Source organism: Mustela erminea, chromosome 8 (assembly GCF_009829155.1).
Source record: "Mustela erminea isolate mMusErm1 chromosome 8, mMusErm1.Pri, whole genome shotgun sequence".
Taxonomy (NCBI): domain Eukaryota; kingdom Metazoa; phylum Chordata; class Mammalia; order Carnivora; family Mustelidae; genus Mustela; species Mustela erminea.
Genome location: NC_045621.1, coordinates 67,045,019 through 67,072,883, shown reverse-complemented (window position 1 = coordinate 67,072,883; position 27,865 = coordinate 67,045,019). Strand labels below are relative to the sequence as shown.

The 27,865-nt window shown below is 36.1% G+C and overlaps 1 protein-coding gene across 4 annotated transcripts in view; it reads right to left on the bottom strand.

Annotated features, from left to right (window-relative positions):
* Positions 1-393: 393 nt before the first annotated feature.
* DCAF17 (DDB1 and CUL4 associated factor 17) overlaps positions 394-27,865 on the bottom strand; it is a 38,339-nt gene continuing 10,867 nt past the window's right edge. For all 4 annotated transcript variants that reach the window (XM_032355921.1, XM_032355923.1, XM_032355920.1 and 1 more), the window contains 11 exons: positions 25,007-25,143; positions 24,009-24,087; positions 22,748-22,837; positions 20,451-20,555; positions 20,045-20,150; positions 12,159-12,301; positions 8,808-8,917; positions 5,455-5,545; positions 4,678-4,761; positions 1,802-1,957; positions 394-1,018 (listed from right to left, as the gene is read on the bottom strand). In XM_032355921.1, the coding sequence (XP_032211812.1) occupies positions 872-1,018; positions 1,802-1,957; positions 4,678-4,761; positions 5,455-5,545; positions 8,808-8,917; positions 12,159-12,301; positions 20,045-20,150; positions 20,451-20,555; positions 22,748-22,837; positions 24,009-24,087; positions 25,007-25,143 (1,248 nt within the window). In that variant the 3' untranslated portion in view covers positions 394-871. The remainder of the gene's footprint in view (positions 1,019-1,801; positions 1,958-4,677; positions 4,762-5,454; positions 5,546-8,807; positions 8,918-12,158; positions 12,302-20,044; positions 20,151-20,450; positions 20,556-22,747; positions 22,838-24,008; positions 24,088-25,006; positions 25,144-27,865) is intronic.

The following is a 27,865-nucleotide window of genomic DNA, read 5'->3' as shown; positions in this document are numbered from 1 at the left end:
TTCTAGCTAATCAGTCAATTCCCAAGCTAGTAGGAATTAAGACTTTATCTACTCTTCTACAAGGAGCAGAACTGGTGGGATCCAGGATACCTTTATCTTATTGCATAGGTATGAAAATACTGCCTAGAAGCAGAATTGGAAAACTCACCAAATAAATAGAATGGTGAGATGAGTACAACATTCTTATATATATTAAGAGCTGAACAGTCTATATACCAGAAAAAAATTTCTTTTCTTGGAATCTTTTACATTAGTCTATGATAGAAAAATAATCAATGGGAACACCAAGCCAAGAAAATAAAACCATGGAATAAAAGACAATCTGGGAACTAGAGCCAATTCCTAATGCTATATATAAATATAAAACATACATATACATATATATTATTTTTAAAATGTGATGACATATTTATGGCTCAAAAGTATTCTTTCACATTACAGATCTCCTTTCTCACCCTTAGGCAAAGTTTGGTGTAGAGGTTAGAGGATTTCTTTCTGTATCTTCTACATCTGTCTGTCTCTCCTGTCTAGTCTTACCTATCAAAATTCCATATCATCCTTTAAGAACCATGTTAAATACTTCTCCATCAATAACCCTCTCCCAACAACTGAAATTAACTTGTATTTTGTGCTCCCCAACACTTAATATTTGCGCCACCACCAGTGAAAAGCTCTAAAATGCTCCTTACCACCCCCTTGAATGGCAAGAATTTAAAAAAGAAGTCACAGTCATCTGAAGACAACACAAGACCTTTTCTAGAAAATACTAGAGAACTTGCTACGCAGATAACAAAAAGGAGGATTGAACATAGCTGCTGGGGGTTATGTGGCTAAAGTTCTCATAAGTTATATCTCAAAATTTAAAATTATCTCACTCTTTTTCACAACTTCTGTTTGTTGTTTCTTCTTCACCAGGGTCACATACCATCTGGTAAACATAGCAGCTGAAGACTCTGCTTGGTTTCTGTTCTATGTGTAGTACCAAGTCTCTGTCAAAGTAGACTTCATGGCTGTATGTCTGTAATGAAAACACAGTGAAATGAAATCTCCTCTTCAAACAACCAAGTTCGCAATTATATCACTATGTCATGGCACCTATGCTCGGGCTCTTCAAAAATACACTTGGTAAGAAAATAATTGCTAGAAATCGTTTATTTTCATTATTTATGAATATGCAGATTATTTATAAGAAAAGTATCATATAAAACGTTGAAAATGGAAAGAGTGCTGGGTCATAGGAATCTGAACACCCAGATTCTATTGCCTAATACTGTTATTTCACTGTGTGACAGTGGTCAAGTTGCTAAACCTCCTAGGTACTCCACCGATAAAACAAAAGACTAGATTAAAATAATAGTGGCTCTTCCTTACAGTTTTTATGTTCTGTAATAATCAAAAAAGTAGACAAATATGTCCAAGAGTGCCTGCAAACCCTACATGTTTAGATATCATCTCTATTAAGTAACTGGGGGCATTCAATACAGTATACTTCTATTTTTAAAAATGCTACCAAACTTATAAAATGTGAGAAAACCAAAGACTATGGTAAGGAAATAGACAGCATGTCTCAGAATAAAACATAAAATTTTATCTTTAAGGCCTCTAGAAAGGAGGCATCCTCTAACTCCTAGGAAAGGAAGGCTTAAGAAGTACTCATTTTGTCCTGCAGGATGATATCCTCTTTGATGTGGTCACTGGTACAGGTGACCATGGACTGACAAGAACACAGTAACATCTGTTCCAATAAATGTCACCTACAAAGAAAATCCTTACAATTTTGCATTCCATGGACTCTACTCACCACATCCCATGACTCCACTAGTGGAATGCTTTTAAGTAAAGTTCCATATTCATTACAGTGGAAATCCAGGTGAGCTTTTCCTTCAGCATCTATTTGGGTAACAGCTACCACGGAAAGCAAATCCAGCTCATCTTCATAGTCCACAATTTTAAAAGTCTCAGTGAATAGATGGATAAGACAGAGGAAAAGAGGGGCAAAATCCAGTTATCCAGTTAGGATTATTTCTATTTGTAGTTTAACTATTCTATTATTTTTAAAATGCAGAAAGAGGAATGAATGGGTCAGAGCATAAGGAGAAATAGGTCTCTACTTTTATGCCTAGTAAAGTCCCAAGATTCTGAAGACTGCAGCAGTATCCTACAGATTTTAACAGAACAAAGTCTATGTAGCTCTCAGCCAAAGTGTTACGGAAATTCTCTATTATGACAGCAAACTAGAACTTCTCCAAATTCAAAGAGGTATTCAACTGCTGCCTCTGACATGTGTGTTCACTAGCTTCCAGAGAGGACTAAATATATGAAGTTCAGAAAAAAAAAATATGAAGTTCAGTTCTGAAACCTAAAAATGACCCACTTTGTCAGAAGGATCTTTCCTCAGAAAAACACAAGTCATTTTAAGAAGAACTGATAGCCTATCACATACTATTTATGACTCTATTTGCCATCTTTTTTTTTTTTCCCCTTTCAACGTTTTTCGGTTTCCTAAAGAAACCAAAAATGATGGGGCACCTGTGTGGCTCAGTTGTTCAGCATCTGCCTTTGGCTCAGGGCATGATCCCAGGGTCCTGGGATGGAGTCCTGCATTGAGTACCGCATTGGGCCCCGTATAAGGCTCCTTGCTCCACAGGGAGCCTGCTTCTTTCTCTCTTTCTGCCCCTCCCCCTGCTTGTGTTCCCTCTTTCACTTTGTCTGTCAAATAAATAAATAAAATATTAAAAAAAAAAGAAAGCAAAAATGGCCACTTATATTTGAGGGAGAATATTATTTGGGAACTGAAATCCAACCCACAGAATAGAACTGGGATGAGAGATGTTAGCTGGAAATGATTCATGATGGTAAAGTCTTAAGGAAGAAAAAAATCTAACCTCAAACTCTGTTTAAGGAAGTAAACCTGGGACTCCAGCAACCTCACAGGGGAAGCAGATCCATGGCAGCCATCCAGGGATGGACCACAGGAAGGGACATTTTGGCAGGCACAACAAGTTTCTTTGAACCACCACATACTAAGCCTTCACTCACATTTGGTCAAACTTCTTTTTCATCTATTTATATTTTCTGCCTTTACTACCCATGATATAAAAATTTACAGAGATTTATTACACATGGCTCCTTTCTATTTACTTTTTTGCCCTAATATCACTTTGGTCAAACTTCAAAGAGTAGACTTCTTGCCTGGGTCTAGTGATTTTAATAGTCTTGAGTCCCAACTTCTTTCAGCTTCTCTTTTACAGGCTAAACGTTTTTGTTTTCTAATCTCTTGATGTAGAGTATATCTCTCTTTGCTACCACCTTCTCCTTGTTAATTATTTTTTGCTATCTTTTAGAAATTTTAGTATGTCTTTCTTGAATATGGTTTATCTACAGGGAGCTTTCTGCTTTGTTCTCAATAGATTTCTATGGTCCAAAAAAATACATGTATTTATTTTATATTTTTATATATTTTACATGACATATTTTATAAAATATGTACATATATAATATATAATTCACAAACGTACATATATATATTTTTTTGAGAGTAGCAACATACTGAGTCACCTCCAACCTTTTTATTTATTTATTTATTTATTTAAAGATTTTATTTATTTATCTGACAGAGATCACAAGTAGGCAGAGAGGCAGGCAGAGAGAGAGAAAGAGACACGGGGAAGTAGGCTCCCTGCTGAGCAGAGAGCCAGATGTGGGGCTTGATCCTTGGACTCTGGAATCATGACCTCAGCCAAAGGCAGAGGCTTTAACCCACTGAGCCACCCAGGTGCGCCACCTCCAACCTTTTTTTTTTTTTTTTTTTTTTAAAGATTTTATTTATTTATTTTGACAGAGAGAAATCACAAGTACACTGAGAGGCAGGCAGAGAGAGAGAGAGAAGGAAGCAGGCTCCCTGCTGAGCAGAGAGCCCGATGCGGGACTCGATCCCAGGACCCTGAGATCATGACCTGAGCCGAAGGCAGCGGCTTAACCCACTGAGCCACCCAGGCGCCCCCACCTCCAACCTTTTTAAAAGAGTTTCAAAAACTATCCTTAGAAGCCTACTCTAATGTTTCTACCTAGAAATGGTCATACAAGCAAATAGTTTTCTGCTCCAAACAGATCAGAATTCATGCAATGATATATATTTGAAGCATGATCACTATCAGCTGATTTTGTAAGAACTTTCAATTCCTCTTTAAAAGGAAAGGATAAAAATGTAATAGCTCAGTGACTGGCAATGTCAAGTTCAGGCTTGAGGCTAACTGAATTTATCACACCCTCACACCCTTCTTCCCTGGCCCACGATCATTAACATACATATTCATGTCTTGTAAGTAAAAAAAAAAAGCAAAAGCCATAAAGTCATCAGGATGTGATTCAAGTATTTTCTATTAAGAAATTTCCCTGTAAATGTGCACATTAACAAAACAATAAGCTAGTAGTAGTTTTTTCAAATTATTTCAGTCCTAAGAACCTTTCTGCAAACATAATCTTATGAATAATTCCAGTATGAGAAGATAGGGTGATGCGGATGCACTGGTTGAAATACCATGCACAATCCTACCAATGAAGTCTGCATGGAACTACTCACCCCCAACCCCTATCCCAGAGTCTGGAAAACATCGTTTAAAAATCACAGGGCTAGTACACACTAGTTTGATTTGTTATCTCTGGCTAAAGTAATACCTCTTGTTCTGGGTCATCATCCAAAAGGTTAAAATTTTTTTTCACCACCCGTCCAGAAGCTGTAACAGTGGGTAAGTTTTCATTCTATCACATGGAGAGAAATAAAAAGATACGATGAGTCCTTTTATGTGCAATAAATAGCAAAACTGTACCAAATTTCATTAAACAACTAACCCTTATCCAACATCCACAATTCTTTCTTCTACTGAGAAAATTCTAAATCAAATTTCTGATCTTCCAATTAGCAAAAATACTTGACCGTAATAAGTTAATGGATAAAATACCAAAATAGACAAACAATAAATACACTCGCCCTTCTAATTTTTGCTTTAGTATAAGTACAGCAATGCTACACTGGATATGCTTTTGGAAATTTCTCTCTGCATAATTCTCTTCATGTTCTTAATCTGCACACTAAAGGGAAAGAACTATTTGGAGTTAAAGCATGGCATGTGATTTCTAAAGATTCATATGTACCCCAACCTACTGTATGTTTGCACAATAAATTAAACCCAAAGGTTGAAAATTCATCAATAAAAACCTAAAGAGAAATTTAGAAAGGGAACAGATATTAGCAAAAGTTAAGCTCAATATAATCAGCTCTTTTCAATTCTCAGTTGTGCACAGGGCTGAGACCAGTTACCCGCACAGACAAAAAACCCAGATTTTTATTGTGCTGTTCTTTTCAGCACACTAAAAGACAAACACATTTATATACTATATTCTCAAATAGAAAGACAGTGATACACAAAGAATTTTAAAGTACTCCTGGCTTACTTTGTTCTTCTCCCTGTTGGCCAAAATGACAAAATCTTCAGAGATCTGATGCTGGGCACTATTATTTTCTACTTCATTTAGCTTTAGAACTCTGAAAAGGGAAATAAAGAACCTAAGACCTCAACAGATCATCAGAATACCCAAGTTGAACTACTGAAATGAAACTCAACAAATGTAAATTACAGGAAAAACTGTTAGTTCTTGTTTCCTCCTGTGGAATCTGAAATAGTAATGTCTGATCACTTTAGTGTCTATAAACTTCAAATTCAGATTTTGTTAAACAAAAAAACCTGTGACAATAGGTATTCCTGATGTAGATAATGAAGCTACTTCCTCAAGTTTAGGCCATCTTCCAAGCTGGCTTAATGAAAGTTCCCCTAAAGGACCTCATCTTTGTCATCCTGCAATAGGCCTTTAAGGTTTCAGCTTTAACGGTGGCATTAGAGTAGATGTTGGCATTTTCTACTTCTGAAGATAGAACGAGATATCAATGAACAACACTCAGAGTTAACTAAAAGGCAGACTGGAAGCAACTGAACCTAAACTAAGAGTTTTCATAAAAGAGTAATATTTAAAAACTCCAATTTACTTAATACTTTTATTGTAGGATTATATTTAAAGATTTGGGTTTTCTGAGTACAAATGGCTTAATGGATCAAGCTTACTAAGGAAGAGAAAAGAAAATAATTTGTCCACTGCCCACACAAATCTGTTCACAGCATTAACAAGCTTCAAAAGCACAATGTTCCCAAAGCTTAAAGTCTCAGACACAGGTAAAGAGAATAGCAGGGAGGAGTAGATACCGTGGCTACAAAGAGCCAGAAGTCTTAGAGCTTGCCAGAGGCAAAGAAATCAGATTAGATTTTAAATTACTCAATTTGTTATCTTAATTCATGCCAATGTTTAAAAGTGCCTATCCTCTAGAACCTGGCAAAAGGGCGCAGTATATTTGGACCTTATTTTCTTAAGCTCAAACTACTATTAAAAAAGGTGGGTTATGTGGGGCGCCTGGGTGGCTCAGTGGGTTAAGCCTCTGCCTTCGACTCAGGTCATGCTCTCAGGGTCCTGGGATCAAGCCGCACATCGGGCTCTTTGCTCAGCAGAGGACCTGCTCCCCGCCTCCCCCTGCCGCCTGGCTCTCTGCTTCCTTGTGATCTCTCTCTCTCTGTCAAATAAATAAATAAAATCTTTAAAAAAATGGGTTATGGGACACCTGGGTGGCTCAGTCAGTTAAGCATCTGATGCTTAATTTCGGCTCACGCTATGATCTCACAGTTATGAGATCAAGCCCTGCATCAGGCTCCACACTGGGAGTGGACCCTGCTTAAGATCTCACTCTCCCTTTGCCCATCCCTTCCTCTCTCTCTTAAAAAAAAAAAGAAAGAAAGAAAGAAAAAAGAAAACATGAGTAGGCAATAAGCATTAAAATCCAAGCTTTATTAAAGCTGAACTACAGTTTTTAAGACTTTTTAGAAAAGTTCATAATCTTATTTAATTAAGTCCCTTTATCTTCTTTCCAGAGAAGTAAACTAATTAAAATGAAACATAAGGAATAGAGAAGGCAGATAATGTCTTTCTTATTCAACCAGTTTACTAGTACCTACTCTGTGCTACTAAGTGCTATGCTCAGTGCTGGGGTTATAGTCAGCAAAACAGACTCTTTCCCTGTCATTATGGAGCTGATGACTCCAAAGCTAGATATTTAAACAGATAATCAAACAAATAATTAATTAAAATTGCTGTGTTAGAGGAAGGTAACACAGTGGCTGGTATGAAAATAAGATGGGGGTGCCTGGGTGGCTCAGTGGGTTAAGCCTCTGCCTTCGGCTCAGGTCATGATCCCGGGTCCTGGGATCTAGCCCCACGTTGGGCTCTCTGCTCTGCAGGGAGCCTGCTTCCTCCTCTCTCTCTCTGCCTGCCTCTCTGCCTACTTGTGATCTCTGTCTGTCAAATAAATAAATAAAATCTTTAAAAAAAAAAAAAAGAAGATGGGGAGCTAATCTAATGAGGGGTATCAGGGAAGGACTCTGTTAAAAGGGGATATTTAAGCTGGGGACAAAATATAAATAGAAATCAGAAGAACAGGGATTAAGAGAACAGCGATTAACAGGGACTGATTAAGATTAAGAGAACAGGAAGGGGAAACACACTCCAAATGGAGGAAAGAGGTCCCTGACTGTCTGAAAAGATAGCATGACTGCAATAAACTGAGTGGGAGGAGGGTCTTTCAGATCATGCTAAGTGTATGATGATCTTTATCTCAGGAACAAGAAACCATAAAAAGGTTAAAGCAGAATCCACTTGTTTAGGTTTTTGTGTTTGTTAATAGTTCTAAAAATCACTCTTACTGCTGAGAAGAAAACAGACTTAAAGAGTGCAAAAAAGGATTCTCAGGAGTCCTGTAAGTAGGCTATTACTATTATTCAGGCTAGTGATGGCAATGGTCTGACCAACATGGTAACAGGCCAAGGGCAGAAAGAGGCTGATTTAAGAAATATTTAGTAACAACAACAACAACAACAAAAAAAAAAAAAAAAAAAAAGAAAGGAAGAAAGGAAAAGAAAAAAAGGGAAAAAGAAGGACTCAAAGGATCTGTGGGTGTGTGTGAGAGAGAGAGAGAAAATGCACACGAGTATATATGTATATGTATGGATGAAAGACAAAAAGTATAACAAAGTGCTCAGAATCATTCCAGATTTCTGGCATGAGCTTAGATGAGAGGTTTCGGCTAGGATAAATTTTGGAGTTTTGGTGTATATGTGATTTATGAAGCCAAGGGAATAAGAAGAATCAATAAACAGAATCATGCAGAAAGGGAATGAAGAATGAGAAGAAAATAGGGTCTAAATCCTGAGGACATCCAATAATTAAAGTCTGGGTAGAAGAGAAAGAACATAAAAGGGTATTAAGGAGCAAAATATTCATAACTGGTGTCAGGGAAGCCAAATGAAGAATGTTTCAAGGAAGGGAAGGTCAACTGTATGCAAGATGTGGGTCAACAAAGCAAAACAAGGTTTACTTCAAACAACTCCTGTTCTAAAGCCGTCTTTTAGAACAAAGAAATCACTTCTCTCCTTAATCCTGGAGAATCAAAACATGATGAGGACAAGCCAATCTGAATCTCCTTTTACCCATATATCATCCATCAAAGAATTTATCTAAATTTAATGTCTACAAAGAGTAATGATGAGGCTGAAAGAATAGTCTTCTAGATGCCAGTCTCTGAGGAAACAACGTATAACAAGCTAATGATTTCTATAATTGAGTCAACAGTTGGCTGGCAAAAATAAACATGTCAATAAATGCTTCTAAAAGCTACCTTTCACTTTAAAGTAATGAATAAAAATACTCACTTGACCTGATTTGGGCCGACATGTATTATTCTACCAGAAGCATCAGGATGAAAATAGATCCAGTCAGATTCTAGAGAACAACATTCCATTTCTTGGATCCCATTTTTTGCCTGAAGTTGGGTAAAAATATTGAAAATAGAGATTAGGGGAAAATAAGTTTTCAAATCTAATTTCACTCACAGATCAGTAAATCAAAGGTACAGGGAAGAGGAAATATCAACAGTTGGACTGGGATATGTATAAGAATTGAATATAGCCATTCTTACTTGAGAAATTCAGAACATTTACCCTGTACCATACAATCTGCCTCACAAATAATAACTTAACAGTAATCATATCTCAAGCATTTAATTTGCGTCAGGCACTGCAGTAAATGTTTTAGTCATCTCATTTAATAACACTCAAAGCATATATTATTATCCCCACTTTGATGAGGAAACTGATATACAAAAAGAATGAATCATTTGCTCGATGTTTTACACGTGCTAAACAGCTGCTCTGATTCTGAGATCCAAGGACTTGTTCCATGATATAGCTCTGTACAAATATTGCACACATAATTCCCTTTAACTTCCTCCCTTGCCTATCCCCAATAAACTGTCAAAAGGAGTGGTTAACACAAAGATAAACAGGCACCCCAACCCCAAATCTCAGAAACAGGTCATATAATCTCTTTGGATAAGTCAGATATAAACCTCTAATAATGGAGAAATGGTCTAATACTGCTCAGCCTTTTAGGTAAGTAAAGATTTATTCACGGTAAGATATTTAGACATTAAAATAAAGAAAAAGATACCTCCAGGCTATATGATCACATATGTACATAAATGTTTTACCTTACACACAGGAGCACTGGGAACTAACACCAGCATGGATACATTGATTTCATTTAATTTCTTCAATGTAAAATGAAGTGACACCACCTTTCCTATTACATACAAATTTTCCAAATATTAACTTATTAATTTCATTAGCACATACTGACAGGACATGTTTTAGGTATCGCAGTAGGTGTTTGTACCTCACATGAACTAAACATAACTCTTGCCTTCAAAAAGCTCATAATCAAGAAGGGAGGCAGAAACATAACAGAAATAAGACAATGTAAAAAACAAAACCAAAAATGAACAAACAAAAAGATGGTATAGAAAACAAAGTAATCAAGCCATGCACAGGATATTTTCAAGCATCCAGCTCAGGTGAGCAGAATATCAGAAGAAAAAACAGAACTTAAACTAAGCCTTAAAGGATGAGCAGAAAATGGCTAAAAAGAAGAGATGCCAAAACACAAAACACAGAAATGTTAATCCATGTAACATGTGCATGTGTACAGATGAATAAAAATTTTAATTTTGGCTCCTACAAAAGAAATATGATTAGAAAAGTAGGTGAGGGCTATGTCACCTACTAAAGTGCTTTGTATGCCACGCTTTCTAAAAAAATGAATTTTAACACATTTTCTATATTAGTGAGTTTTAATTTTTCAGGAATTTTTATAAGTATTCTAATAATTTCTAATAGGAATGGTGGTAATTATTACATTGTACGTATAAGGAAATCAATTTAAACACCGTGGTTGAAACCACTGAAATTAATGTGTCCAAGATGGTATTAGCTCTGGATGTCCCTTTGTTTAAAATAAAACATGTACATACTATACACATCTTTCCTTAGACAATTCCCTTTATTGTAATTATTATAACATGCAAAAGAAATACTATCTCTTTTTGTGTTGAATATAAGGCGGCATTATTACCAGCCTCTGTAGTTTATGTTATGTGCTGGAATGCTAGATTTTAAACCTCAGTTTAATAGAAAGCTATGAAACATTTTCTGAATTCTTCAGTTTGGCTGCATGTATTTGTGGGTTACTTACTGTTCTGACTGACAGGTGAGGAAGTAATGGGCATAAGCATCCTTAAGTTAATGTGACTACATCTAAGCTGTCTGGCAAAAGGATTGAAAACTTCCTCTGGATTTGGCAATTGCTCATGAATATGTTGAAATATAGATATGACTAGATGTTATCAGTTATTACAGAAAGTGAGTACTTGACAGGCATGCTTGATATAAATCTTGGAGGCCATTTTACACACACACACACACATACACACACACACAAATATGTATCATCAGTTCTATTATAAAAAGAATATGCACTAAATATCCAGAATGTGAATCGTACAGGGTTTGACTGGATAGAAAAGTTAAGTTAAAGAGAGATGTGACAGGTCCTGGTGGCTGAAGAATGTTCCCTGGCTGAGAGGTGAACAATCAAATCACAGACTTGTCATGCCGGGAAACAGTCCCTAGAGAGGCCACTCTAAAAGAAGATGTCACTGGGTTGGGGCAAACAGGAGCTGCTACATGTGATGGGTAAATGAAAAAATGAAAGGGGACAATGTCCCCATAAAAGAAAACTATAAGACACTATACACAGTGTTCCCTGGTAGTGACATCAAAGGAAATGGGTAAGTGGACCCAAGATTGTATTGATCTTTGGTGTGGTGAAAGGTGGCCTATGACTAAAAGCCACTGAGTCCAACAGTGACAGAGCGTGATCCTGGAAGAGATGGGTGTGGAATTAGCTGAACCTATATGTTTGATATCCCAGAAATGAATTACACTAACTCAGCAATACAAAGCAAAGGGGAACCCCTCCACCACTCCCAGAGCACTTGTTCTTTTGCGCTGCATCTTATTTAACTACATGTGTGTTTTCAAGAGCATAAGCAACTTGACGGAAGAGAATATGTATGCAGCCATTCCTGGCACACATTAGGCCCTCAAAGAATTGAACTGAATTAAATTAAATTAAATTATAAATCATGTGTAAATCATTTTCAAAAAGAAAATTAATTCAAGGGGTAGAAATTTCTATTGTCTTACCATGTACCATTTCTTCCTATTCTGCCATAAGTAACTTAACAATCTTCTTGAAAATTCAATGTTTCAATGCTTACATTGTGACCAACAGGGTTCTACCTGGATCTGCTCTGGGAAGCTAATAGTACCAAACGATGACAAAACAGAACCAACCACACATTGCATCAACAATTTCAGAAGCAGCCTGAATATATTCCATCAATAATTTCTACTATAGAGCTTCAGAAATGTTTTGCAGAGATCCCATAAGAAATCTTTGGTTTCCAAAAATTTTCGAATCTTATAAGTTCTTCGTAGTACACACAAGTGTTTGTTATATTCTTTGTATCCTTCTGTATCTAACATTGTTTACCAATTACTAATATAAACAAAAACTAATTCTTAGGAATTCTTGTTACAGAAGTAGAAAATAAAGAATTTCTGATACAAATTTACTACTAAAAAGTTTGACTACTTATGATTTACCAAGGAGTTGTCTTTCAGGGCACAAATATGGAAAACCCCTTTCTGTTTCTTCTTATTAGGTGTGATGATGTAGTGCCAAGGATGGCCTCCAATTTGAAAAGCATTCTCCAGGGAGGACACCTCAAAGAGCAGTGGTGGTGTGTCTGCAGAGATGGGCAAAAGGAATTTTATTATTTTCTCCGCTCTGGTAGCCTTGGAACATTCATGAACTCAATTCAACCCTTCTTGGCATGCACATCAGTGAATTTCCATTAATGAAAAATTACTATGTTCAGGAAATAAAATATATCCAGGAAAGAGGCTGATGGCTAAGAAAAGAGAAAGCTGGTAGGAAACAAATGTTATGAGGTCAAAATCTAGACATCTGTTTTCAGAGTATGTGTGACCTGCAACGAAGTGGAGATAAAAAGTGGGCTGAAGGTGCCCATGATGGGGAAAAAAATGACAAAGTACACCTTATAAAAGGAGCTGCTATTTACTAGGCATGTATGTCTCAGACTCTGGGTTAGATACTATTTGCAACACTCATTATAATCCTAATAGGTAATTAAGTCTAATAATTCCCTCAGATGTGAGGAAGAGATCTTCCAGACTAGCAGGTTACACTTAGCAAACTTTATGAGAGAAGTCTTAAGATTTCCAGTGTAGAAGTGATATTAGTCATAATGAATGTAACCACTTAGGACAGGTCCTGTCATAGTGAAAGCTTTATTAAAAGATATCCACCAGTAGTAGTATCATCTTTAGACAAGTTAACTAGTTTAGATACACCTAGTCAGTTACTGTCATTTAAAGACTGACACCAGGGGCGCCTGGGTGGCTCAGTGGGTTAAAGCCTCTGTCTTCGGCTCAGGTCATGATCCCAGGGTCCTGGGATCGAGCCCCACATCGGGCTCTCTGCTCAGCAGGGAGCCTGCTTCCAACTCTCTCTCTGCCTGCTTCTCTGCCTGCTTGTCATCTCTGTCTGCCAAATAAATAAATAAAATCTTAAAATAAAATAAAATAAAGACTGACACCATAAAAAAGATATCTGTTGGTGCTTCTTAGTCTTCTTGATGACAACTAAGTTTAAGTAGAGCGAAACAGATGTACTCCTAGAGAAATGCAGAAGTTGAAGGTACTATGGCTTTAGAAGACCAGAATACCATTTGGGCAGTCCTTGGGAAACACCACAAAGCACACAGTCTTTCAGTAGGTGGATAATCTAGGACTCTTTTTTTTTAATCCTTCTACCTTAAGAGTATACTCTTTAGTTATGAGGCCATCACTGTCAGTAAAGAGGCTTGCCATAGGAAGACCATTCACTCAAGAGTCACGTGTTATATACAGAAACGTTGACTCTATTAGGCTTCTTCATAAGGACAATTTACTACTTGGTGCTATATATAGAAAAATAATGAAAAGTGAATTCACAAATGGACAATCCTGAGAAAGAGATAAGTATAAACATATTAAGCATACTTAAAGTGCTTTTTTCTTAAAAACCTTTTTAGGAGAAGAGTAATATTCTTAATATATAAAGGAGTCTTTTTAATAAGAAAAATATGAACCCAACAGAAAACTGGGCAAAAAAAAAATCAGTAAGTAAATTATGAAAGAAGTACAAATATCATATGTGATAATATGGTAGCTATCAAATGATGGTGAATGAGGAAAGAAATATAAAAATAAAAAATATAATTAGAGTTTGAATTTGCAGTTAAAGTTTCAAGTAGGTATGTCGTAGAGAATATAAAATAGGTATGAACAATAGGAAAAATAAGTCAATCCAAAAAGATGTATTTATAAAGAAAGGCTTTTCCAGCAGTTGCTAAAAATGGCCCCAAAGTAACAGCAGGACTCTGTTCATCATAATTCTAATGGGTCCCCACTAACCTCAAGAGCCCGAATTTTGATCTCTAATACTATTTTCAATTAAAGATTCCTAGAAATTCTACACTTGATCTTAGCCAAAAGGCCAAGGAGTGATGAGAGGGTCCTAGAAATTCTGAGAGTAGCTGATTCCATGTTTTGTAGTGAGGAAATTTTAGGATAGGTCTCAACCATCCAGTATTGCTATAAAGGATATTTATAAGGATGTCAGTGTAGTGTTAAAAGAATCAGAGAACCAACAAAAGGGACTCCTACTGGCTAGACTGTGGAAAGAGAGGCACTAAAAAGAAAATAATAATTATTATAATGCTCTGAGTCTGTGAAAAGGTCAATCAATGATACTTTAGAGTTCTAATACAAATTGTGCAAAATGTTGTATGGTTTATAAAAGAATGACTATAATAGGATATGATTTTTCTACAATTTTAAAATATAGGTATATAACAGACAAATGAAAACTTAAACCACAGTGAGATATTGCCTCAGACCTATTAGAATGTCTATTATCGAAAAGAAAAAGAATGACAACAGGATGTAGAGGAAAGGGAACCCTTAGGCACTGCAGTTAGGAATGCAAATTGGTGCAGGCACTATGGAAAACAGGATGGAAGTTTCTCAAAAAATTAAAAATAGGGGACCCCTGGGTGGCTCAGTTGGTTAAGCATCTGCCTTTGGCGCAGGTCATGATCCCAGGGTCCTGGGATCCAGCCACACACCGGGCTCCTTGCTCAGCATGGAAACTGCTTCTCCCTCTGCCTGCCACTCCCCTCACCTTGTGCTCTGTCAAATAAATAAATGAAATCTTTCCCAAAAAATTAAAAATAGAACTATCATATGGTCTAGCAATTCCACTACTGGAATATTTGGGTATTTACCCAAATTAAATGAAAACACTAATTTGGAAAGATAATATGCACCCCTATGTTCATTGCAGCATTATTTACAGGTGTTCATAGAGTCAGAGAACAGACCGATGGTTATCAGAGGGGAAGGGGCTGAAGGGTGTGTGAAATGGATGAAGGGGGTCAACTGTATGGTGATAAATGGTAACTAGATTTACTGTGGATTCATGCAGATTTATACTACATATCACTTAGCAGTGTATACAAAAATAAATTTTTTGTGGCGAAAGCAGAGTTTATTGAAGATATAGAGCGAGCAGATATAGACAGACACTCCACGGGACTTGGAAAGGAAAGGAGCATGAGTCTCATCTTTGTTTGGGGTCTGGGGTTTTTTACTGAAGATGGTGATCTGGCATATGTGTCCTCTCTGGCATCCAGGAACCATTTAGAACAAAGAAGAGGGCTCAGGTGTTATTCCTTGGAGTTAGGGGGTCTTGGCATGGAGCTGTCTAGCTCCAGTGGCCTGGAATGCACATATGATAGTTTCATCCAGTCATTCTCACCTGGTTCTTCCTTAGATGTTATTTATTCTAGAGAATCATTAACTCTTTGTCCCTTACAAGGAGGACATGTACTATTTGCATTATAAGGCATGTGTAAAGTGGGGTAGGGGTGCCGGTCCTAGCATGAATAGAAACTGGAAAAGAAGCAAAGGAAAAAAGCAGTCTTTTCTCTTTGGGTCCCCTTCAGTTTCTCTCTCATTCCCTACTATAAGATTTTTATCCTCCTAATTCTTAAGGGGTTTTGAAGAGTGAAAGTCTCATGTTCTGTAGCTTCTTCAGGCTGAAAAAGATTGTAGATCCTACCTACTAAGACACATTAAAAATCCTGAGCTATCTCATTAAATGAAGGGTCCCTAGTGGCAGATTGTTTGCATTGGAGGCAATCATGAGGTCGCATCATAAGAATGAGATGCTTCCTACAGTTTCCATTGAGATAATTTATCTGACATACTTACACAGAGCATGTAATAACAATAGCTCCCTCAATAAAGAAAGAAACCTAGCATAATTATCATAGCTAGGAAAAGAAGTGTTTTCCACCAAGACTATCCATTTCTGCTTAACCAGAAAGAAATCCAATCACTGAGAGAATTAGAGGAGACAGATACTGCTTTAATTTGTGTGTGTGTATCTGCTAAAACTGTGGATATGTTAAAGTCATCAGGGATATATACAAAATATTTAGTCTCAATATTAGTATAAGTTTTTTCTTGAGTTACAATCAGGATGTCAAGGCCCACCTGGTTTTGGAGGGCCACCTTTCAAATTTGTGGGTGACTGCATGTTGAGTTTGGTTAAAGATGGCCGTTGCATGCTTGGCTAAAGTCTCTATTTGTAATTTTACAGCTAGAGAGGACGTTTCTGGGACAAATATGGCTAAGGGATAAAGCCATCAAGAATCCCTCTTTGACTGATGTCTAGCCTTAGTAATATCCTAATTATGAAGACTCACTGGCAAGTGGGAGATGACTTGTCCTGGGAAAAACTGAATTATTATGCTGTACACTGGAAACTAATCAAATGATATATATACGTATCAATGTTATTTCAATAAGAAAAACAGGTAGTCAATCTTATATATTTCTTTTACTAAAAAAAATGTTTAGGGGCACCTGGGTGGCTCAGTCATTAAGGATCTGCCTCCAGCTCAGGTCATGATCCCAGGGTCCTGGGATTGAGCCCCGCATTGAGCTCCCTGCTCCCTTGCTTCTCCCTCTCCCACTCCCCCTACTTATATTCCCTCTCTCGCTGTCTCTCTGTGTCAAATAAATAAAAATCTTTAAAAAAAAATTAAAAAAACTCAGATACATGTTAAGTGAAAATACAAGGTACATAACAGAGTATATGATATACTACATTTGGTATAAGAAAGAAGGTAACATTTAAAGAATGCATACACACATTTGCTTATTTTTATAAAACAAACAATAGAAGGATACCTTGAAACCAAAAATAATGATTACTTATAAGGGCAGGGTGGGGTAGGGGGAGGGAAGTAAGAGAATAAAAGTACTATATATGGAAGCAAAATTTCTCAGACAATATCTTTTTTTGACCTTTGAAATATACACATTTACAACTTTAAGAATAAAATCGAAAGGGAAAAACAAACCTAAAATTAAAAACAAACTAAAACAAATGAATCTATTTACATAAAACTGGTAATCTAATCATATAGAAAAATAATTTCAAATAATCTTTTAACACATTACTCTGTAGTACACTTATTGGGCTGTACACGAAGGACAAAAGCAACGGTATAGAAATCTTAACCTTCACACTATAGTTTTTAGTAGTAGCGCTGATAAGGCAATTTTAAGATTATCACATACATACTAAAATAAAATTTTACTAGGAATCAAGAAGTTCAGTGGGAGCCAAAAGAAATACAAATATAAAATCAAAGAACAATTAAATTGGAAATATGAGAATGAACTAATGAATTTTTGTTTTACTTTATTTCCCAGCTCTGTTCACCAAAAAATAAAGACAACCAATTGCACTGAGCACAATCAGATCTTGGTCTGTGTTGCGGGTTGAACTGTGTTCCTCAAAAAAGATAAGTCAAAGTCCTAACCCCTAATAATCTGTGAAGGTGACCTTATTTGGAAACAGGGTCTTTGCACAAGTGATACTGGATAAGGGTGGGTCCTAAGCCCCAGAGTAAAGAAGGCCTTATAAGGACCAGCAGAAATGGGAGTTACACTGCCACAAACCAAGAAATGCCAAGGATTGTCGGCAACAAACTAGAAGCTAAAGAGGCAAAGAAGGATTCCTTCCTAGAGTATGGGAGGTTGTCTCTGCCAACAACTTATTTTCAGACTTCTAACCTCCAAAACCATAAGAGATTAAATTTTAAAGCTATCAGTCTGTGGTGTTAATAGCAGCCCTAGGAAGCTAACGCAGTCAATGATAATGTTCTCTACTAAAATGGCTTCTTGTCAGACTTAGGACAAGGAAAGTAAAACATAAACCTGGGATATATTATTGTTCCAGAAAGCAGGGAAATTCTCAAAGACTATTGAGGTATGTCAACATGGAGTTCTCACTGGCCAAATTTGGGGCAATTTGAACATCATTAAGAATTTGACTGTAGGAGTGCCTGGGTGGCTCAGTGGGTTAAAGCCTCTGCCTTTGGCCTAGATCATGATCTCAGGGTTCTGGGATCGAGCCCCACATCAGGCTCTCTGCTCAGCAGGGAACCTGCTTCCTTCTCTTGCTCTGCTTGCCTCTCTGCCTACTTGTGATCTCTCTCTCTATGTCAAATAAATAAATAAAATCTTAAAAAAGAAAAAAAAAAAGCCTCTGCCTTCAGCTCAGGTAATGATTCCACGGTCCTGGAATCAAGCCCCGCATCGGGCTCTCCGCTCATCGGGGAGCCTGCTTCCTCCTCTCTCTCTCTGCCTGCCTCTCTGCCTGCTTGTGATCTCTGTCTGTCAAATAAATAAAATCTTAAAAAAAAAAAAAAAAGAATAATGACTGTAACTATATAATTTTGAATAAATAAAAATCCTTGAGTCTTTTTTGATTATGAATGTGTGCTGACCTCTAAAAATTTTTGCCACCATTGGAAGTAACTATAACACCAACTCCTTGTTCAAAAACTGATAATTAAAGAAAAGGAGTAAGTATTTACTTTGACTTTTTAGGAGGAATTATAGTTCATCCCTAGGTGATAAATGAAAGTTTTCCTTTATAGAAAAATGTCAGTTATTAAAGGGAGAAGGAATGACAGAATCCTTCAAATGGCTATTCTGCCACCCCAAATGACATAACTGGTTCAGGCAAGAATCACGAATAGTTACAGGAATATTCTCATATTATCTGTAATCACAGAAAATTAAAAACAACCTACATGTCCAAAGCAGTGAACTGGCTCAACAAATTTAGAGTTCATCAATAAAATAGTATATGTCAAGTTCTTAAAATTTCAAGAAGCTATGTGTGTACATGCATACACAAGGAATCACAACGTAAGCACCCCATTCAAAAAGTATCGCAAGATATATAATGAAAACTAAGTCTTCCTTTCATTTGTATCCCTCAGAGGTAACTAATGTTTATCAGGTTTTTGGGTGCCCTTTCATATATTTCAAGCAAATCTAAATGCATATGCTTATATGTACACTTTTAACATGTGAATATGAATTCTTTATACAAATGAAGCTTTTTATATACAATTTTATACTCCTTTTTTCACTTAGTAATATATATTAGGAACTGCTCTATACCAATGCAAAAAAATATTTTTTAACAATGAGATTTATGAAAAAAATGAATATAAAAAAACAATTAAATTTATGATACAGTGAAACAATGAGATAATATTAGTGTCATCTATCAATGTACACGTTATTTCCAATCATTTGCTATTAGAAAGAATGTTGTACTTGTACATCTGTCATTTTGTACACACGTGAATATATCTGGTATAAATTCCTAGGCACGTAATTGTTCAAGGAGTATATACATTTAAAGCTTTGGTACACAGTGACAAACTGTCCTCCACAAAGGACCCCAACAATAAATGAATATACTGTTAGATTCTTACATACTTCTATACTTTTAACAACCCTGTTATATAACTTTTTGATATTTGAGAATCTGAAAAGATCTATCCTATGGTAATTTTTTTTTTTAAAGATTTTATTTATTTATTTGACAGACAGAGATCACAAGTAGGCAGAGAGGCAGGCAAAGAGAGAGAGGGAAGCAGGCTCCCCGCTGAGCAGAGAGCCTGATGTGGGACTCGATCCCAGGACCCTGAGATCATGACCTGAGCCGAAGGCAGCAGCTTAATCCACTGAGCCACCCAGGTGCCCCTATCCTATGATAATTTTAATCCGCATTTATCTTATCAGTGATATTGGGTTTCACCTTCCCCTAATTAAAAGCCAAATGAGATTCAGTATCCCCAGGCCTTCAGTTTAATGAATAACTGATAGATTTTGATAATACCTATCCAATAGCAAGGAATATGCTGTAGAGAAGTAAAATGAATTGAGTTTATAATTAAATTATGAGAAAACATCTGGATGATTACAATAAATACTTATATGACCACTTATTTTTTTAAGGTGAAAAAAATGCTACATAGTAGCCATACCTGTGATTTTAATATTACAAGGAATGCCAAAAGGAGCCTCTCCTACAGTTCCAGCAGTCCCACCCCATCTGCATGCACACCCTAAGTCAAGTTTCTGTTGCATGAACTAAAAACAAAACAAAACAAAAATGGTGGCTTTAGCACCTACTTATTTGCTGTCTAAAGAGAGAAAAAGTCAAATTCACACGTATATGACAGAGAAAATATCTTCACTGACTTGAGGGCCTCTCTGTTTATCTCCCCTCCCCTCTTTTAAAGGTTACTCTGTCTTTCTGCATTTGTACAGTTTTGTAGAGTTAAAATCTATACAACTGTCTTACTCTAGAAGCATTTCATTAAAAAAAAAAATCATACCTCAGTCCAAACCTCGAGATATTATAATATGGCAAATTTCAGTCTTCTCTACCTGTTCAGTGATGGCTTGGAAGCTATAGAGTCTGACCAGTCCTGAGCTGTACATCACAATCAGTATTCCATGAGACAAGGTAGCATCTGTAACATTCCCGAAAATCTGAGGGGAAAGGTAGATATCACCTGAGAAAAGACCAGAAGGCCAATCCTCTGAGTGTTCACAGTGGTTTGGGCAGTTGCTTAATATTCGGGTCACCACCACAACACTGCTCTTATCATTGACTTAATTACAATTTAGAGACTTGAAGTTAAGACGTCATTAGGGTAGTAGGCCTCTAGAGTCTTGAACAGAAGCACTACTGGGAGTGGAGCACTGATGGGGGTGCAGCACTTAACCCTCAAAATGATTCAGCAGCATTCACTTGCTTCATCCATTCGCTATACAGTTTTGTCAGTATCTTTTAATAACATAGTCTATTCCTCGTGGACATCAGCATACAGTGAGATCATCTAATTCTACCCTGCAGGATATATGCGGTAGAGTAAATATAGGGACCTATTCTTCATGCTAAAATGTTATTCATAAAGAGACTTATTTTTTACCTCAAAGTGAAAAGATTGAATCTAAGAAAGTACTTATAATGAAAAACAGCTAACTCCAGATTTTTATCACTACTTTGTCCTTTAAATATCTAATACCGCTTAATTTTTTGGTCATATAAAAACCAAATATGTTAAAGCCCAAGGAAGCACCTTTAGAGACATTTAGCCTGGCTAACCTTGAGTAAGGCTTTGGCTCTTTGCTTCCTTTCTGTTTTTGTTCAATGGACTGGATCCTGCCATAGTCCTCCACAGAGCTCTGATAAAATAACTTGATTCTGTGCCTATTTTAATATTTAACAAAACCCAACATAGACAAATATTCATAGCAATGAAAGGACAAGAGGAAATTAAGTGGAAATCTGTTTCTGTTTCTACTCAACACAGATTATTTAGTGAATATTTACTACCCCAATAACTAGTTTAAAGAATATATTGGGCTTGGCCCCTGGGTAGTCTTCTATACATGGGAAGTGGAAGATATGCTTCAATTCCAACTAACCCTAATAAAAACCAAATCCTTCCCGTGATTATCATAGGCATCTAGGAATAAATAAAAACAATTTATGATTTAGTTAAGTGTTCATTCCTGTTACAGACTATAATAAGCACACATAACTACTCAATCCACAAGCAAAAAGAAAATAGTTAAATTCATAAGTTGTGTTTCTTGTCATCTCTTAGATAATTATGCTTTGCTTCAATCTTGACTAATTCATGATTTTTTTATTTGCTGATCTTTGTTTCCCACTTTGAAAAGGAGGACTTGTGTAATTCAAGCAAGTTTTCAAATAATGAGTGCTCTAATAAAGTAGCCACTCTATTTTAAAACTTGGTTCATACTTTGGAGTCAAATCTAGGTTCTAATTCCAGCTTCTCCATTTACTTAGGATTTTGGAAGCTGCTTACCTTCCTAGATGAACCCACTATATGTTACAAAGTTATAAACTACTCAAAGAGCCTGGCACAATACAATGAATAAGCAACTGACACTACTCATTCACCTTCCTGTAGCTTAGTATATTATGCTTATACAAATTTCTTTTTAATATGTTCATCTTATTTGCTAATGACTCTTAGTGGACCATGAAGATCTGACCTCAGTAATACTTGAGGTGCTTAATTAAAGACTAGTAGAATAGACCAATAAATAACTCTCTGCCTAGACTAAGTAACAAGTTTTTAATGGAAAGTAGGAGGCTATTGATTCTTTTACTCAAAGGAACTCCGTCCTTTCTTTCTTCCCATATAACATACCATAAATCAAGAGAAATGTCAAGAATAAAACCTATAACTGAACAAGTTGGAAAACTCATGAATTTAATTACAGGTCTTGTTTATGTAACATAAAACAAATTTTAGATCTATATTTTGCAATTAAAATGATTCATTTTGTTCAAGCTTTTTATCTTCCTAATGGTCATTTTAACAAGCTTTGGAATATCCCTCTGAAAAAAAACCACCTTACTCATTTCATAATTTTATAAAGTAGTGGTTTGTTAATGACACCAAAGGTATTCAATACTATCCATTTGAATAGCATAAGAACATGCAGAAAGATGAAAGGATGATTAGGCTTTCTTCCTAAATGAAACATTCTCATGAATTTTGCTATGAAACAAACTAGTTCAGAAAGCTTTTTACAGTCAGGGGAATATTTGCAATCAAAACACCTAATAAACAAACATATACTGACATCCCATCTTTTATCAAAAAATTAATACTGCAGTCAAATAACAAGTAAGTTCTTACCTTCTTGTTGATCTCCAGAATCCCTATGAGTGAAAAAGGTAAAACATGGAACACTGCAAGGTACAGCAAAACAGGCTGTTGAATGCCCGCCTAAAAGGAAAGATGAAATTACAGGCAGCTCTCAAAAGAATTTTAGAAACACTCTTTTCATGAGCTGAAAGCATCCATCTGTCCTAGCATACAGTTATGTAGATGTTTGCACGAATTGAAAACATTTATCTACATTGCAAATTTACTTAAACAGGAAAGCATACATGTTCAAAATATGTCCATTAAACCTTCAGTCCTTTGATGTACATGCACATACACATAAAAATCCATAAAAGTAAACATAGGGGCATCTGGGTGGCTCGAAGTGTCTGACTCCTGATTTCAGCTCAGGTCTGGAATTCAGAGTCATGAGTTTAAGGCTCGCATTAGGCCCCACACTTTGTGGAGCCTACTTAAAAAAGAAAAAAAATAAAAATAAATGAACACTAACAATAAACATTTCTAAGCATCGAAACATATATACTATACAACAAAAACTCTTAAATGCATAATAAAACATTTCTTTTTCTTTCTTTTTTTTTTTTTAAAGATTATTTATTTACTTATTTGACACAGAGAGAGAGAGAGAGATCACAAGTAGGCACAGAGGCAGGCAGAGAGAGGGGGGAAGCAGGCTCCCCGCTGAGCAGAGAGCTCGATCCAAGGATCCTGGAATCCTGACCTGAGCCGAAGGCAGAGGCTTTAACCCACTGAGGCACCCAGGCATCCCTAAAACATTTCTATATTATAAATAAATATATACTTCTGATATATATCACATATTGTTTTATTATACATTGTTATATTAACATAATATAAATTATATTATAAATTGGAATTCTAATAATAAAGAGCCTAATCAAAAGACACAGTTATCATAGTCACATCATCTGAAAGTACAATTACACTGACATGTCTATATGAAATGAGAAAAAATTATCAATAGTTAAACGCATGAGTGATTTCTCTGCTTGAAAAAGCTCCCTTACTTTAAAGAACAGGTTCTGTCAATTTCTTTCCACTATGGAATGTAAAATAATCTGTTATACTTCCCCAAAGTGGCTTAAAGTGTATTTCTTAAGTTTATACCATTTAATTTTTATACCATTCTTTAAGAATCTAAGATGATTAGCTCTTTCCTAACAAATTTGCAGCCAATTTCCTCTGGAAACAAATTCCTCATCTTATTGATGTTTAAATATTTATTTATTGATATTTAAATATGTCTTACCTGCCGGGCCAATACTGAGCCCTTGTTTTGAGCTGACTTAACTGCAATGACTTCTTGAGGAGTGTCCCAGCTCAGGTATCTTGTAAAATAATGAAGAGAAGGTTATTCATTTGGTTAAGTTTCCTTATAACCAAGATAAAATAGGTATTTCATAAATAAACAGTTCTTTATTTAAATTATAAAAGCAAAGTCATTTATTTTAAAAAACAAGTAACTTAAAAATTCCCTCTACATGCTTATATGGATATAATCCTATTAAAAATACATATATATATTTAATTTTAATCCTTCTAGAGTGTCAGTAAATAAAAATTGTGTTTGATGAAACAGTATTCAAAACTTAGAAAACAAAAGATTATTCCTACTTTAAAATGGACATTAATATTACAAAAAGCATTAAAAATGTTATTTTTCATAGTCTACATACATATATTCCCTCCCAATACGTCTATAAATAATATATAAAACTACTAAATTAAAATAAGAGGTTTTAGGGATACCCAGCTGGCCCAGTCAGAATCAAATTCTTGATCTTGGGGTCATCAGTTTGAACCCCACATCAGGTATAGAGATCACTTAAAAACAACAACTGTTCTTAGACTATACTAGGCAGATGATTTAACTGAAACAGACTACGCTTCAGGAAAACCTATTGTGAAATGTAACCTACATATAAAATACTATTTGCAGAACATATAAAATACTATATGTAGAAGAGAAATTTGAAAAGGGGGGGTGAGAGATATCTGCCAAGGTTAGTTACTTATGAGTGATACAAAAATAAATGATAAAGGGTCTATATCCTCAGATCTTCAAATGTAATAATAAGAAGAGAAAAAGGGGAAAGGTTTATGAATTGAGATTCAGATATACAAACTTAAAGACAAACAAACAAAAAAAAACCTTGAAATTTCTGGGGCCACAAGTCTCAAATTTATATATATATTTATATTTTATATATTTTAATAAAATTTGAGTATCAAAATCACAGTTAATACCTGAATTTGCAATATGAAGCAAGATATATTTTCTCAAGTACTTTCCCAGTAGTTGCTGATATGCGAAATAGCCAATTATGAGCAGTCAGTGCTATGAGTGAAGATTTATAATCTGATGAATTGGGAAGTATTTCCCCCTAAAAAATACAAGGTGTAAAAATGAAATTGGTTCATCATAAACAAATCTGCAGAAATCTAAATCAAAGAAAACAGCTTTTTAGCTACTTTTTAGCTACTCAAGATTCTCCCTTTCCTTCTGCCCACCCCCTCAATGAATATTTATTCCAATATTATTCCAAGACTTGTTTTCCTTTTGATAGATGTCAAATGGTAAAGGACAAATTGTTCCATGATTCACTGAGGCTCTACTGTAACTCCAAATGCAAAGCTAGAATGCAGACTCAAGGCAGCCAAAGAAAAACAGAAGATGGCCAGGTTTTAAAGATATTCTCTGTCACCAATGAATTACCCCCCAAAATCAGAGAGAATAGCTACTTGGGCATACCTGCAACTGAGCAGCTGCCACAAGGTGGAAATCTAACGCAGGAAAACAAAGAGAAGCAAGGAGTTCTCCTTTGATTTGTAAAATAAAAAGGAAGTTCCCTCCCCTTAAAAAAAAATTATTAGAGAGAGAGTGTAGTGCAGGGAGGGCTATAGGGAGAATCCCAAGCAGACCCCTCATTGGGTGCAGAGCCCCACTCGGGACTTGATCTCACCACCCTGAAATCATGACCTGAGCTGAAACCAAAAGTCAGATGCTTAACCAATTGAGCCACCCTGGCACCCCTAAAAGAACGTTAAAAATAGAAAAGTTGGAATTAATCTAGTATTCACTCAGGCTGAAAAGTGAATAGAAAATAATGAAGGCACAGTTATTTTATATATATATATTTTTTTAAGATTTTATTTATTTATTTGACAGACAGAAATCACAAGTAGGCAGAGAAGCAGGCAGAGAAAGAGGGGGAAGCATACTCCCTGCTGAGCAGAGAGCCCAATGCGGGGCTCGATCCCAGGACCCTGGGATCATGACCTGAGCTGAAGGCAGAGGCTTTAACCCAGTGAGCCACCCAGGCGCCCCTTATATATGCTTTTAAAGATTTGTCTTGTGTTTATTTTTTGGTTGCGTGTGTAGGGGGAGGGAAGCTTATTAACTACTGGAGGTTTTACATTAAAATTACATGCAATGATGCAATTATTTTTATTCTATGGCGTATTATATATCATCTCCTGGAGATTTTTAATTTTAAAAAATACACTACTGGGACGCCTGGGTGGCTCAGTTGGTTAAGCAGCTGCCTTCGGCTCGGGTCATGATCCCAGCGTCCTGGGATCGAGTCCCACATCGGACTCCTTGCTCGGCAGGGAGTTTGCTTCTCCCTCTGCCTCTGCCTGCCATTCTGTCTGCCTGTGTTCACGCTCTCTCTCACTCTGACAAATAAAAAAAAAAAAAAAAAAAAAAGCCTAGGGGAAAAAAAAAAAATACACTACTTATATCTTGCTTATTAAAGAAGAATTTGAAATAGCGTATGTAAAAAGAAAGAAAGAAAGAAAAAAATAGCATATGTAATAGGTTTGAGCTATTTTCCTAAACCAAAAGTTGTATTTCATACATGGTCTCAGAAAAACAAGGTGCTGATTTAAATGTGGTTTCACACCAGAATGTTAACAACAATACGATATGCTTCTTAGTTTTTCTTAATAGAAAATCTTGCTTAACTTCAAATGAGAAGAAAATGGTAAAAGATAAGTGAGAACAGGAATTAGGTTACTAGAGGGCACCTGGGTGGCTCAGTCTGTTAAGCGTCTGCCTTTGGCTCAGATCATGATCTCAGGGTCCTGGGATCAAGTCCCATGCCCTACTCTCTGCTCTGAGGGAGCCTGCTTCTCTGACCCTCCCCTGGCTCATGCTCTCTCTCTCCCAAATAAATAAACAAATACTTTTAAAAATAATTAAAAAAAAAAAGGCTTTAGATGTTGGAGGCACAACAGTTATTTTCAGCTTTTAATAAGAAATTAAGGGAGAGGTGTGCCTGCTGGCTCAGTGGGTTAAGCCTCTGCCTTCAGCTCAGGTCATGATCTCAGGGTCCTGGGATCGAGCCCTGCATCAGGCTCTCTGCTCAGTGGGGAGCCTGCTTCCCCCTCTCTCTCTGCCTGCCTCTCTGCCTGCTTGTGATCTCTCTCTCTGTCAAATAAATAAATAATAAAAATCTTAAAAAAAAAAAGTAATTAAGGGATTAAGGGAGAAAACATAGATTTAAAGCTTTCTGATTTTTAAATAGGTGTCTCTTTTTAAAAAGAGTAAGTGTCTAGATAAAAAGCAGCAGCTCTGAAAAACTAGTTTTATGTAAAAACAACAATATTTAAAAAAGAGAGACCCAGGACCCAGGGATCATGACCCGAGCTGAAGGCAAATGCTCAACCAACTGAGCCACCCAGGCAGCCCGCTGCAGCATTTCTTAAGTGCTGTTTTAAAAACACTGATCCTATGGAAAACCAGTATGTAGAAATATACCTCAAAAAAGGAAGTTCTATGATCAAGAGTTTCAAAGTGGTTGTCAAAATCACCAAGAACATTATTACTATTGTACAATATTATTAAAGGCTTTAAGAAGTAATTATATAAAATTTGTTATACGTTTTAAGCTCAGAAAATCCCACTTACTTTGTCTACAACTCAATTCTCTCAACTCCTCTAGCAAATATAAGGTGCTATCATTTTATTAAAACAGTCTTCTGAAAAATACACATCAGGACAATGTTGGTCTGTCTCATAAAATGAGTTAGCCTATTATTTTATTTTTTTTTATTATTTTTTATTTTTGACTTGTTATTTTTCTAACAAGATTCATGGAGTAA